General features: G+C 32.9%; 1 protein-coding gene across 2 annotated transcripts; it reads left to right on the top strand.

The window, feature by feature from the left end:
* The first annotated feature begins 348 nt into the window (after positions 1-348).
* LOC131847886 (uncharacterized) lies at positions 349-13,925 on the top strand. 2 transcript variants are annotated; one of them, XM_059197575.1, is made up of 23 exons: positions 349-437; positions 574-680; positions 1,201-1,309; positions 1,998-2,054; positions 2,306-2,498; positions 3,184-3,284; positions 3,485-3,577; positions 3,658-3,696; positions 4,206-4,247; positions 4,327-4,374; positions 4,479-4,611; positions 5,105-5,243; positions 5,323-5,449; positions 5,617-5,850; positions 5,942-6,866; positions 7,092-7,247; positions 7,320-7,446; positions 8,510-8,646; positions 9,429-9,452; positions 10,186-10,350; positions 10,442-10,885; positions 11,550-11,806; positions 12,168-13,925. In XM_059197575.1, the coding sequence occupies exons 1-23, from the start codon at positions 424-426 to the stop codon at positions 13,900-13,902; spliced, it is 5,406 nt and encodes a 1,801-aa protein (XP_059053558.1). In that variant the 5' UTR covers positions 349-423; the 3' UTR covers positions 13,903-13,925. The 2 variants fall into 2 exon arrangements, with proteins under 2 accessions (XP_059053558.1, XP_059053560.1); XM_059197577.1 differs by lacking the exon at positions 9,429-9,452.
* The last annotated feature ends 1,579 nt before the right edge of the window (positions 13,926-15,504 follow it).

The raw sequence follows: 15,504 nt of genomic DNA, 5'->3' as shown, positions 1-15,504 counted from the left end.
AGGTGCTAGTATATGTAGGTATAACATATATTTTCGATATTTAATCACAGTGTAGTTTCATTACTTTCCAGTGTGTACCTATACTGTACCATTATGAAAGGTTGAGACAGATTTCGCTATATACAAAGATATGATTAAATAAATTGGTATCTTTAGACTGTACAGCAAATAACCATTTTAATTAAAACACTTTTATTACCTAAGGACTATATAGTTACTGCAGTTTGCTTTAGTAATTGTTATAGCCTGTACTTAATTTTTGTCCTGTACCATCTCGATCATGAAATCAATCTTTAGCTTGGATTCTGAATATGAAAGTGACAGTAAATATTCGTTGTCAAAAAGTAATCGAAATTTATAGTACTAGAATATAACATAATAAATATTGTAAAATAATATAATAAAAGTGTGATAAGCTTCACAATGAATAAAAAATCGTTAGTATGAAACCTTGTTTTGATGTCTTATTTATGTAGGTACAAATTTAGGCGCCAAAAATCAAATTATCTATATCAATGTAGTATTAATAATATTCTCTTACCTGTGTTTATAAATACAACAATTTATTTTTAGCCCTTGCAAATGCCCTCCTGGTTTACAAGAATTTTGTAAGCATGCGAAAGTTACGGATTGCAAAAATGTTACGGACATTGTTGAAGCCCTAACATACGAAGCCGAAAGTTAGTATTTATTGTCTATTATCGTTTCCTCGGGCACATTAAATACTTGCACACATATTCATAAATGTTTTTAAAACATGTTTTGGTAAGTATTTTGATATAAAATTTGGAATGGCACGGTAACATAACTATGCCTTTTTTTTAACTTGTGTACCGTCACCGCGTCGGAGGGATGGCGTGGTGGTGTATGGGATTTTTACCCTCTAAAAACCACACTATGTACCTGCAAGCGTCTATGCTGAACTGGGGGTTTCCTATGTGTATTCCATCTCCAGACACGTCCTGTAGGTGTTATGGGGCAGGACCAATCTTGCTGAGATTAGGGCGACCTATTTCGCCCTCCTCTTTTGTAGAGGTGTGTGGATACACGCGCACACATTCGAGGCCATATCATGGGGGGCCTGCTTCCCTCAAGGCATCCAACCTGACCCAGTTATCTAAGTTTACAAGAAGTCTGGTTTGACATCGTTATGGTATTTACCTACATGAATTGTAGTACAGCCTGCATCAAATTTTACAGGTACACGAAAAACTAGAAGATCGAGGCGTCCCAAATTCAAAACTAAGCCATTTAAACCACGTCATTATATAGACACCTGCGTGCCTATGGTCCCGTCGATGCACACAAGGTTTGAATTGTGAATGTTGTAGATGTATGGAGGGTTATAACGATATGAAGCAATTATCAGTAATGGGGACTGTAGTTTCCATTGCTAGCAATGTATAATGTTAGGTTGATATCCATGCAGACTCCACTGGAAATCATTATTAATTCTTAATGGATGGAATCCCGATCATAATTTTCCTAGCAAGGACTAGATAATCTCACTTTATGCATGTATGTATTATAAGTCCCCTTTACGGTTAGTGTAAACTGGGGCGTCATTATATATCTATGTATTTTTTTAAAATATAACTATGTCATGTATGCTAGCAGAAAAGTTTATCAAAAAGGTAGGTACTTACAATTCTAAGTTTAGACGTGTTACAATAAATCAATTTAATTTCTAGCTAGGTTCAGGTAGTAGGTAGGTAAAATAATATTCTTGCCAGTTTTTATTGAGAACGGAACGAGTTTCTAATAGAACGATATACCTATCTAATGCTGGCTCCTATTGGATGGCTATTTTTTGACGTTCCTTGCCATTAATTCTTGGTGAGCATTGATGTACCTACGAGTAGTTATGTTAGGTAACTATTACTGGATATTAGCTTTGAGTAGTTATTACTATAGATAAACTTATAAGCAGTAACTCATAGTCCTAGGTATTTGTTAGTGTAGGTCTTTAAAATTGAACCCTTTATTATATTTTATAGATTGAGGTACATTCGGCATTGCGATGTGGAACCGTTAAGAACAGATAGAAATGCTGGGTTAGTATCTGTTTTATATACTTGTATATCTATAGATATATTGATGGACTCTAAGGTAGACTTTGTACAAAGTGGTATGCGTGGATGAAATTACAGTCATAATATCTTAGCCCTGCAGAAAGTGTGGTATCACAGGCATCACATGGAAACTTAATGGTACTTTTCATGTAGGTATAGTGGCGAGGTTTGCTGCTTACCTACCATCAGGCATACATAATTAGACATTATTTATTCTTACCTACTAATTGTAGGCGAAGCTTCGGTGAATTCGACTTCGAGTTGACGTCAGAAGAGGAAGAGACAAACGGTATATTGAGAACTGGCAAGAAAAGAGAGAAATTCAAGAAGAAAGTTCGCTACTTTGATCTTTTACCAGGAGATATTTTGCTGCCCACACCAGTTCCAGTCATAAAGCACACCGCTTCCGACAAATCTATATTAAATGTAAATATTTAATTTTAAAAGCAATGTGTTCATTTGTAGGAAAGGAGGAAACTGTTAAAGAGTAAAAAACAATCTTAAACGTATATTTAATAATAAAATGGGGCAATATCGAAGCAGAGGTGGAGGGCGCTTTGACTAACTTATTAAATCGTTTCGTGTATATCAAAAGCGCTTTTGATTTTTGCTTCGAAATCTTTATATTATTAGTAACAATAATTCAAGACAATTTACACAGTGCCATCAATTCCAAATCTAAGCAGCGCTTGCGTTAATGTTACTAAACAAGTAATAGAAATACTTATACACCATTCTTTTGTAAATAAATAAAGGTATCTGAAGTGTAGGTAGCGAAACCAATTTTAGTACAGTACGAAGCTACCACTTCGCCCCCTGCCAAAGTTGGTTTCACTCGAAATTGGGGACTAGGGGTAAGTCACTAAGGTAGACGGACTATCTAAACCAGAGTTTCTTTTAGCGTTGAAGAACCATTTGCAACAAATTCTGCCTTGTCATGTACCACCTACTGTTTTTGAGGATTATATACAGTCTCTAAACATAACGGAGGAAGAGGTTGCTTCGTTTATATCATATTTTCGTTTATAACAAACTAAAACAAAAGAAAATATTGATAATAATTCAAGCACCAATATATACTTATTTACTAATCATAAAATGATATTTGCAGGTGGCAAGTCCGAAAACCAGTGGTGAGGTTATCGAAGCTCAACGCGCAACAGTTAAACCTGGAGAAATTAGGCCTCCAATACCGCCAAAATCTGTTTACGAGTAAGATTTTAATTTAGAACAGTCCTGTTTAGTTCCGTTTTTTTCTAACTATACGTTTCCTTCATCGTTTTTGCGTATATACATATAGTACCTATATGTACAACATTTTTATTGTTCGATTAATATAGTTACATACAGCAATTACCTATTACAGCTATTATTTTAGTTGTTACTAATTTATAAATTTTGTAATATTTCAGGTTGTTTAAACCTCACAGTGGTATTGTTATTAATAGAGATAACGAATTCGTTCCCGATGTCATGCATGCTCCAGGATCTAGAAGCTTACCCAGGTTAAACATTTTTATTATATGTCATATACAAACGCACGTTAAAATTTTACGTCTAATAATTAATTCGTTAATTATTACAGATCTCCTAATAAAAAAAGGAAGCCTTGTCATAAAGGAGGGTAAGTTTTCTACTGTATTAGTTAGAGCATAATATGGAAGTAATGTCTCGTATTTTTATAATATTACTAGCTGTACTCGACGCGCTAGCTGTATTACCTCATCCTCGTGGAAATTAACTTTATTTTTCTAAAATAAAAGTAGACTAGTTACTTCTTATTACATCAGCTACCTGCCAAAAAAAGTCCCGTCAAAATAGGGTTCTGCCATTTCAGAGACTAGCCGGAACAAACAGACAGACAAACAAAAATGGTAAAAAATATTTTGGTGTATGTATCGTATTTATATTCATATGCATGTATTAAAACTGGTTATTTTAATATTAGAAACAGACACTCCAATTTTATGTATATGTATAGATTATCGTTATTATGATTTGGAGTCTAATTTAGTAGTAAATTTAGGGACACGACGCTCTTAAAATACTAATTATTACACTACTAAAATGACATAAAATAAAATATCTTAGGTACCCTAGACATGCACCGATTAATTAATTTAATTTTTACAGAATTTGTTATAGAAAAACATGTACGAGAAAAAAGTGTAGTCGGTAAGTAATTATTAATGCCAATAGGGTAGATTAGAATGAGTTAATTAAATTTTCTTAAAGTACAACCCACAATTTGCAGAAAGTATGCAGCGATGAGAAAGAAACATATTGGCCGCAAAATTAAAAGGTAATTTAATAAGAATTTATTTTTAGTTTTGCTTAGTAGGTTACTTACACAAATCTGAATTAAGTGAATGAAAGTAAGATAATACGAGTAGCATTGTTAACCAGATCACGTTCCGATTTTCCATATACGATCTTCGGAGAGGTAACCGATGGCAAGCCACGAGCTAGAGGAACGCAGAAACACATTAAAGACGACGAGTCCATCTGTGGTCTTGATGAGATACCAAAACCAGAACATGTAAGTGTATTAATAATTTATTTATATCATACATATTACAACAATACAAAATATACCTATACCTTCCTAAAACCAAAAATTTCGGTCACATAAATATACCTAATTATGTGTCAGTCGCAACACAAAATGACAGAACATATGGCCGACTTGGAATATTACTTACCTTCAAACCAGCACTCCAGCAAGGCTCTAATTCGCTTATGATCGAGTCATCTATTGATATCAGTTTAGCAATAGTCGATTGATTTTGTATTTGTTTTTTATTCTCCTTTGTATTGGTCCTATTAATTAGGTAGATATTATTCGCGTATCGTATTAAACCTAATTTAAATTAAAAAAACACAGATGACTATTGGTAGTTTTGTAAAATCGTGCTAAATACATTGTTATTGTTTTTGTTGTGGTGAACAGGGTGCACACATCATGACTGCATATTTAGGAGGCCAGTAGATGATCAGCCCTGTGTTTATTGCTTTATTTGATATATTCGTAGGTCAGAATACCAGCAAATTTGAAAAGGGGTACGTTACAAACACATTCTTTGACTGTATTGCCGTGTACGAAAGAAAGAAAACCTGAAATACATTATGGAATATTAACAGGATCATTTAACATGTATGATGCTAAATTTAGTAAGTATAAATAATTTAGAATATTATATAAGCGCATGTATCTCAGTAGCAGTTACCATTACAAAAATGCTATTTACAGGTGGGCGGTCGAAGGGTAGACAGGCTCTTACAATGAGTGTAATGGCATACTGTTTAGCATTTCACTATCATCCTAAACAGTGGACCATGAAGCTTGTTGACAATTTAATTGATGCAGGAGACCAATGGTATGTTATAATATTATTATATATATTTTTAAACAATGACGTTTATTTACCGAAATACAGTAAAATACCATTAAAATATATATTTAACGAACGACACTTATTTTATAGGGATTGTTAAAATAGCTCGCTATTGTAGGCATGTACAGAATAATAAACTTATTTTGCAGGTATTTGCAGTGCTTAGAAAAGGTACATGATCATTCGGCAGTTCAAGGTATTTGCGAAGTCCTGCCTTTTGGCAAAAAACAAACATTGATATTAAATGGGAAAAGAATGCAAGTTTTGTTAGGTGAGCCTGATATCGTTGGTTACGCCATGTCCTTGGATCCTACAGTTTATAACTTATGCAGAGGATTAAAAGTTTTCTTCAAAAATAATCGGGCAGGAATTCTATTAACACGGTATTTAACAATAAATATTGATTACCTTATTATATTTCATATACTTAATTAATATACCATCGATAATTAAACGTTATATTAATATTTTCAGAGTGCTGAAAGTTGTAATTTGGAAAGACAGAATTTGTTATTACATTTTTGATCCAGCTGGTAGAGACTCAAGTGCCTATTCTAATTTCTCAAATGGCTATTCTGCAATTATTAATGTAAAAGATTTAGTATCAGTTGCAGAGGTTCTCTTAGCTCGCAGTGTGTTAGAAGACCAAAAGTTTGTCCTAGCTGCAGTAAAAGTATTGAAAATGTTTGACGAGAAATGTGATGAAGATTTTGAATCTGATAAAGAACTTACTCAAGCTGAGAAAGCCATGATGGGTTACAGGATTCTAAATGAAAATTGTGCTATTGTTAATGCTAATATGCATTTCGGTGATAAATGTTTTGAGGATGCGAAATATCGACAAGCATTGGCAATAGCTATTGTAGCAATAACTTATGCGAAAATATCTCCGCCAAATACTTGGTTCTCTAAGACTTTAGATAAAGTACTGCGCCTGGGGAACAAACTTTTTGTTGATTGTTCACACCCTAAAGTAATGATTGATTTAACAATTGATAACATTCCCAACGAAATTATAATGGGGCCTTATGCATGCGAGATTATAATTTATAGAGAAAGAGTTAAAGGTCAACTTTTTACGACGAAAGAATGTCTACTTAATATCAAAACAGGTCTTGAAGATTTTTTTAGTCATGAGTACAATAGTGGTATATTACAATTTAATAATTACTCACTTGCAATTTGGAGGCAGAAGGACATGTTTTATTTATTCGATCCTTATCCTCGCACTAATGATGGTTTACGCTCTGTTAAAACAGGCAGAGCGTGTTGTTTGATGCTTTTAAATACTGAAACCATGGCGTCTGTTTTTACAAAAAATTGGGATTACTTAGCAGCAACAACACAGTTTCATATTCACGCCTTTAAAGTATTAAAACTTAAGAAGAGACAACCGAAAGTATGCATAAAAATTATGTCTATATTGTATATTTTTTTTGTAATATTTTTGCTCAATACAATGAATTTACAATAATATAAATATGGTATTTTTAAATAAAGTTGTCATAATGAATTACATGTTATACACAGGCATATACCGTAAAATGATGTTCTGTCTTAATCACTGAAACTGATGTGTTGCTCTTACGGATTGAGTCAATATTGTGATTTGTGACATTTTCAGATGCAAATTGTTTGTACTCTTAGTGATGAACAATTACCTGGTGCAAAAGCGATATCAAAAAGGAAGGGACTATCTTTGAATCAAGCTCAAGGTGATGGAAAAGAAGTAATTCACGAAATTTTACCGGCAGACAATATAGATTTTAAACCAGCTGTAGTAAGTATTTTTTTATAGATCAAAGTATACTATATCTGTATATATTTAATGTTAATAATTCAAATAAAATAGCCACAGGTAGATGAAGAAAAAATGGGCGATATAATTTCATTGGTCGATAGTATACAGGAAGACTATATTCCGCCAATACCATTGCGATATAAAAAAGTGTGCCCAGAACCATTAGAAGAGAGAGTTGGTGAGTTATAGATAAAATAATTATTTTCCATTCCTATATCATTGCGTAATTTTGTATACTACTACAGTAAAAAAATATATCCACTACATCATTATTCCCTCTATTACGTTATTCCTTGAATTCATCATAGTTTCGAAAATTTCAGCCAAACTTTTGTGGGTAGGTAGGTACCTACATATATTTTAAGGTACTTAAAATATCTAGGCGAAATTAATTTCTTCTGGATGTTTTAAATTGCCTTTTTTCCTAAGTTCCTTCATAGTGCAGATTTTCCATAAATATGATTTATTTTACAGAATTCCATACCGAGTGTAAATAATATCTTGTAAATATATTTAAAGAGGATTTACCTTATATATTAATTAAAATAGACCATTAATGGATTTATATATTTTTTAATAAAATAGGCAAAGTTAATTTATTAGAAACTATGGATAAAACCTAGGATTACCTGTCAGTAGTTCCTAAAGCAAAACATACTTTTATAAGTAAATTTTACAACTAAGTACTAATTTATTTTCAAAAATACTATTTCTGTTTGCTTAACGCATTTATTTATTAGTAAGTTTTATAAAAATCTTGATATACCTAAGTCCTAATCTTGAATCTATACATATAAATAAAATTGGAGTGTCTGTTTGTAATATTGAAATAACCGTTTTTTACTTACTTACATCCATATGAATATAAATACGGTACATACACCAAAATAACAGTCTTTACAATTTTTGTCTGTCTGTCTGTCTGATTGTTCCGGCTAATCTCTGAAATGGCTGGAACGATTTTGACGGGACTTTTATTGGCAGGTAGCTGATGTAATAAGTAGTAACTTAGGCTACTTTTATTTTAGACAAATAAAGTTAAATTCCACGCGGACGAAGTCCCAGGAACAGCTAGTTATAAATATAAATAATAGTGATAAATTTAAAAATAAACAACATTAGTCTGTACTCGTTTCATTAAAAATTAGGATATATAAGTGTATAAAGAAATAAGGCGAAGTATGGGAACAAACGGAAAGTTGACGGTACTTACTGATTTTAAAGACCAGTGTTTCATTTAGTGAATTTGGATTCGCCAACCGTTTCTGTAACGCAAGTTGTACCACCGTGGCCCAAGCCTCGCGATAAGACCAACGAACCACCTGAACCAGATCCTGATCCAGAACCAACACCGCCACCTACACCACCAATGCTACCAGTAAGTTCATTGTTAATTCAAAATCTTTATTTTATCTCTCTCTTTTTCTATGTTAGGTACTTTTATTTCTGCAACCGGCAGCTTGTTATGTAAGCGGTTACATTTGAAAGGTGGCAATGGAAGCAAGGTTTCAAGGCCTCAAGTCAAGTTTTTCAAGGGGCGTCACAAATATTGTCATGTTTATGGTACTGCTCATGCATAAACCATCATCCATAAGGGTCCCATCAGCATTGTATTCCGCTTTTTTACTGACAACGATTTCTTTACATTAATTTGAAGGGATGTGAAGAATATTACTGGATAAATTCGAATGATATACCTATGGTACACAGATAGATCATATCCTAGATTAAAACATAAGATACTACTCGTATTTTAATCTTAAATGTAAACAATAAATTTAATCATTTATTGTTTACATTTAATTTAAATAATTTATTATTTACTCGAATTCATCTCGCGATACTAGATACGAATATAAGAAAGCTGCTATTTTGTTTTAGCTAACCTAATACAAAATAGCGGCTTTCTTTAACAATTGGATAAAACTAAAAGTAACAGGGTATATGGAGTGCGGGTGAGGTGTTTTAATTTTTTCCTCATATTTCTTCTACCTACATAGTAAATTATAATACATATGTCTACATTCCTTTCATACTGAACCATTCTTTTATTACTCAAATACAAATTTATTTATTTGCTATTACGGTGCTTGTATTAAATTTTCTAACTATATAAAAGACTTTCTATTTAATTTATATAAAATATTATATTATTTTTAGCCTCCCGAAGGCGGAGAAGAAGAGGTATGTAACTGTTTACTAAATATTGACGGCCTCTGTAGTCTAGCGGTTTAGATCGCTCCGCCTTGCTTCCGAAGATGCGGGTTCAATTACTAGCACGGCACAGATATTTGTATCTATTCATGAGCATGATTGTTTGTTTTGATCTGAGTGTTTCCTACGTACACCTACTACGGACGTGAAAAATTAAATATTTCTATGAGTTGCTTAATACTTTTACATACATAACACAAGTTCTGCTTAGCTTGGGACTACATAGGTACATAGAGCTGTGTGAATTGTCCAGGGATAGGATTATTTTTCATATCACTGTCTTGCTGGTAATCAGTTCCGAGGACTATGTCAAATATCGGACTGTGTAGGCACATACACACCGTAGGTATTATTATTATATATATACTATGAGGTAATACCTAAAATTAGTAGTATTTCATTATATAAATATACACTATTTTGTAATAAGTAACTGCGTAATTTATGTTTAAAAATTAATATTAAATTTATGTCCTAATTTTATTGATCGCCTCAAATAGATTACCTGTTTCATAAAAAAATCGTTTAACTTACTACAATATGTAAACCAATTAGATGAGTAGGTATGCATTGTCCATTATAACATCTACTTGTGTTATGGGTATTAGACAAATTATATGATTTTTTTTGTAAATTATACATAGTAAACACCCAGACCGATACAAACAATCATATTCATGAATACAAATGTTGTTTTTAAAAGGAGGAAGAAGAAGGCGAAGAGGAAGAAGATGAGGATACAACAAAAAGAAAGAAAGAAGAAGAAGAGCGAAGAAAGGCAGAGGAAGAGGCGCGTAGGAAAGCTGAAGAGCTTCCGCCTCCACTGCCGCCTCCGCCACCATCACCACAGCCTGAACCTGAAGTGCTGGTATGTTTACTATTCCAATTAATAGCGAGACATCCCAACATATCTGCATATTATAATTAGTATAAAATTATGTATAAATTTATTATTTTAGCTTGCTCCTATACAAATGGCCGAGGATGAAGTACAAACTATGCAACCGGTCCATGTTGATCGTCAAATACTCCTTTCTGAAGACGCGTGTTATCGATTTAAATTGCGACAGTTACGAAAAAAAACGACACCCCCTTTAGCAGAAACGGAATTGGAAGGTTCCCCTTCTGAAGAACTTTTGAAACCGAGCAATTTCAAAGATTTACCTGATAAGTCGCAAATAGTTAGAGGTTTATCAGCTATTACCGATACCAATGCTGTTGATATTTTGCCGTTTTGTGCAATTATGGCTATAGTTACGTCCTATAAATATTCTATCAATACTTGGACTAGTGGAATCGTCAATTTTGTAGTCGATACAGCTAAAAAGTTACACACAAATAAGTTAGAGAAATTTCAGGTGGCACCCGTTCATGTAATACCGAAAATTGCTATTGGACATCAGGTAATCGCAAACTTTCGTAATCGACTTTCTCCATTTTTAACAGTTTTTCATTGTCACTAGAATTTCGAATATTTCATTATATTTATTTATTTATTATTCAGGCCCATATTATAAATAACTCACAGACTAATATACCTACATATGAAATAATATAAAATTAAGATAAGGAAAATCGCATATTGCAATAGACCTGAAAATGAAGCAGGAACTATCTTTGAATTGTTGTACCTACATTTTTAGAACTTATTTGTTGATTATTGTAATGGTCTATTGGTTTGTATAAATTCCCATAAACTATATTCAAATACTCTAGAACGAAAAATCAGAGTCGATTGGACTTTATAGGACATCAGTATAGGGGAAGGGGAAGGGGATTGTTAGTAATGTGCACTATTAGCACCATTGTTTGTGATGTATCTTGTCAGACCTCCACGCGGTTCCCTCTAGACATCATCATGATAAATTCCTGGTGTATTTGTCACTATATGCTAACTGACCTGACCTCATCTTCATCACATCATCCTCCACGGGTGCGCCGCCAGCGTAAACCGTTAGCGTAGGCGGGTGCACCAATCCGTTATAATCCATTAGATACATCATTATAGGTTAATTTAAACAAAAATGATATAGTTCAGTTGTACCGTTGTATTCTATTTTTTACTAGGCGTATCAAGCTAACATTGATGTAGTTGGGGAGGGGGCGACATGGCAGCTAGAAAATGCGCTATCACGTAAATATTTCTTAAAGTACGATAGAGGCATGATCACTACGTCCAACTATAGTTGCGCGTTTTTTAAAAGAAATGGCCTATATTATTTATATGACGGTAGTTCCTGCAATCCCATGGGTATAAGAGATGAAAATAATAAAGGAAAAGCCTGTTTTCTCAGGTTCTCTACATTGCATGATCTGGTTAGCAGGTACTTATAAGATTCATTAATTGTACTGGTAAGAACTTAATCACATAAATGTTTCGCCTAATCAAAAATGTAGAGATAACACTAATTACTATATATAGGTATGATAACATTCTTTTATGAATCTAAGAGTGATTCTTTTTGCCATTTTATTCAGTATAATAAAGAACGATAATAGAGACCTATTTATCGTTCGGTTAAAAGTACATAATGTCGAATTAAAGTTTGTTAAGTTCATAAATGCACAATTTCGTTAAAATATAATATATATACCTATATATATATATATATATATATATATATATATATATATATATATATATATATATATATACGCATACTTCATTGTTATTATATTTTCCAGAGTTTTATATAATAAAGATGGACGTACAGAAGATCAACAGTTTATTCTGAGTCGAATTTTAGTACGTAGACTGCTAACAGAGCCTCGCATGAAACTTCCTGAAGATTACGACTACAATACCGGTTTGCCGAAATCCAAAAAGTCCAGACCTTCAATTGTGTCATCGGGAAAAGACTCTGAAAAGAAAAGTTCAATAGACTCGTTAGAGCTCAAAAGTCAGGCCAGTATTGGGTATCAACAAGTTGAAGGAAGTTACAGAATCGAAGGGACAACTTCTTTGAAAGACAGGAAACCAAATTCCGATATAAAATCATGTCATTTCGTCAGTTTAATAGCAATGTTAATGGCTGCGATGCACCCTATCCGAACCTGGGATCATATTATGGTGGATATGTGTATTGAAAAGGGTCTTGAAATATATGAAAAAGCAACTAATCTTAATGTTTGTGAAAAAAGAGTGATTAAAAATATTATACTTGATGGAAAATTCATAAATATAAATATAAAGAAAATCATTGTGGTTAACGAGAATCCGGAAAAGAGAATAGAACAATACTTGAAGGCAGTTTTGAGAAGACTACGTTACATTATCATTAGATTTCCGCAATGTAGTATGGTCATATGTCAAACGGATGGTTATTATCATCTTTTTGATCCCTATCCACCTCCAAGCGAAGAACCTCAATCCAAAACAGATGCAATAGAATACTTTGATAATAATAAAGTTGTCGAGTCGAAAAAAGCGAGCGCTGTCGCAACATGGACACTGTACAGATCTATGGAAGCTTTAACACGTCGAATAGGGAAAGTTATTTCAGGAAAATCAGTTGACAATCCAGAATTTTACACCTTTGAATTGACTTCTGTAAAGCCGGCTCCTCGGCATTCAGCATTAAACTATAGACTCAGTCCATTGTTCAAACCTGAGGACAATCCAAACTTGCCATATTTAAAACGCCGTAGAGTTCGTCCAATAATAGATGAAAAAATGTATTGGCTAAATGTAGAGTCAATACCTTGGTCTCGTATGAATTTTGTTAATGATTTAGGATTTGAGAGAAAAACGCCTAGAACGATGTGGAAAGACTGGGATATCGAATTTCCTGGAGATCTTTATTCACTTTGGGGATCAATGCATCCATTGGATAAAATATTTGATGAGAATCATAGAGGTAAACAATATTTATCCACCAGCGTAATAGCAATTGTCATGACTAAAGCTTGTAAGCTCAGTGCCTGGACTGGTAGTTTGTTAGACGGTATTGTTACAAACGGAGACAAGTATCACAGAAAGTGTTTGAATAAAATTGGTAACAGTCCTAACTATGAAATTGGTATAACAGACTTGGATACTAAGTTTGATGAAATGTTTCCTTATTCATTTACGGTAAAATTTGATAAAATAGTATTTGGATTCATATACAACATTTTTCCCGATCGGTTTAATTTGAGCAAGGCATTAGTTTACTTTTTTGAAAAGAATTCTCTTGGAATATTGACTAGTCCTACTAAAAATCTGGCCTTTGGTAAATCGGACGCCTCATATTTTATGTTCGATTGTCAAAGTTATGGTGCACCTTTGTTTTCCCCAGGCCAAGGTGCTTCATACATATTGAAATGTGAAAGTCTTAACAGACTCATATATTGTATGACATTAACTTTAAATATAAGACGACATGGTCAACAATTTCATTTATTTAGTGTGACTGTTGCACTTACAGAAAAAAGTAAATAAAATGGTTATAAATAATAATTTACATTTTCTTAACTAGCTGTACACGCGACTTCGTCCGCATGGAGTCTCACTTTATTTTTCTAAAATAAAGGTAGCCGAAGTTACTTTTTATTACATCAGCTACCTGCCAATAAAAGTCCTGTCAAAATAGGTCCAGCGCATTTCTGAGATTAGCCGGTACAAACAGACGGATAGACAAAAATTATAATAAATGTTATTTTGGTGTATGTACGGTACATACACCAAAATAACATTTATTTATATTTATGAATGTAGTAAAAAACGATTATTTCAATATTACAAACATACACTCCAATTTTATTTATGCATTTATGCATAGATAAGTACCTACTTAATCATGTTATTTACTTTAGCATTCATTACTTTGTACAGTATGTGTATGTCCGTTTATTTGGTATCTTTCACGACTATAGCTTAGTGTCTGTGTAAAATTTGACGTGACGATATATCTATATCTAAAAGTAAGGGTAAAAGTAACGTAAGGGTATATACCTATATCTAAAAAATGCAGACAGAAGTAGCGGTTAACAACTTTTCATTAATAATAACAAAGAATAATTCACACACACAGCACTATCTAACTAAAGCAAAGCTTGTATTATGGATATTAAACTAAGAGAAATACTTGTTTTAAAAATTATATAGTAATATAATAATAATAGTAATAATATATAATTATTATTATTATATACTACATAGGAAGCACCGAAAAGATAAAAACAATCATACTTATGGATATAAATGTTTGTATCAAGCAAGGAATCGAACCCACAACCATTATAGTAAGGCGGTGCTAAACCGCTAGACCACCGCGGCCGTCAAATCGGTATAGTACAGGCGACAATATTTATATCCGTATCATAAAGGTGTGTCATCATTTATTATCGGTATGTCCCGCGTATTCCCTGCGAGATAACGATTAATTTGAAATTACCTGATCTGAACACATAGGTCGATAGGGAATTACATAGGTATATTCAGCACTCACTGTTGTAGAGGTACTCATACAATGCTTTAGTTGATATCCCTGTAAAATAGATGGCCCATAATACTACAACTATGTGAAACCACCTTGTCTATTATGTGATCCAGTCCACAAATGAGAACAGTAAGTAGATTGAACAGTTGCGAATTTGCAAGCGTATATTGTCATTAAAATTGTTCAGATATTTAAGAATAATGAATAACATTACACAATTTTTGTATATATATTCTAACTACTAATTGACAAATTGAGTAGCTAGAGTAATTATTAATTGTATCCGAGCTAATATAGTTAGGGTTAGGGATATCCACCCTAACAGGGTGCACCTGTAGATGATGATAGGATGAGAATGAAGTCCAAGATTAATTTCATTAAGGGACACCACATGGAGATGGACCTGACTAGTATATTCCAATGGTTGGCACTATTTCCCACTCACTGAAGGGATAATAATTTATATTGTTTATGTTTTCCATCGAAATAGAAATCATTATTGTGTAAACCAGTAAAATTTATTGTATATATAAAGACACATGTGGATATTGGATTCATGACGATTATGTCACATATTTTTTTCTGTTGTACTGTAACAATAA

Source organism: Achroia grisella, unplaced genomic scaffold, assembly GCF_030625045.1.
Source record: "Achroia grisella isolate CSIRO2021 unplaced genomic scaffold, CSIRO_AGI_Agris_v1 utg544, whole genome shotgun sequence".
NCBI lineage: Eukaryota > Metazoa > Arthropoda > Insecta > Lepidoptera > Pyralidae > Achroia > Achroia grisella.
Note: the sequence above shows the minus strand (reverse complement) of the source record. Positions and strands in the feature narration are given on the sequence as shown.

What these genes read in the sequence shown, in the direction of transcription:
- LOC131847886 (XM_059197575.1), top strand. An exon ending in ACGAGAAAAAAGTGTAGTCG is followed by an intron (nt 4,248 to 4,326) that starts GTAAGTAATTAT and finishes CACAATTTGCAG; the next exon opens with AAAGTATGCAGCGATGAGAA. An exon ending in CATGTATGATGCTAAATTTA is followed by an intron (nt 5,244 to 5,322) that starts GTAAGTATAAAT and finishes TGCTATTTACAG; the next exon opens with GTGGGCGGTCGAAGGGTAGA.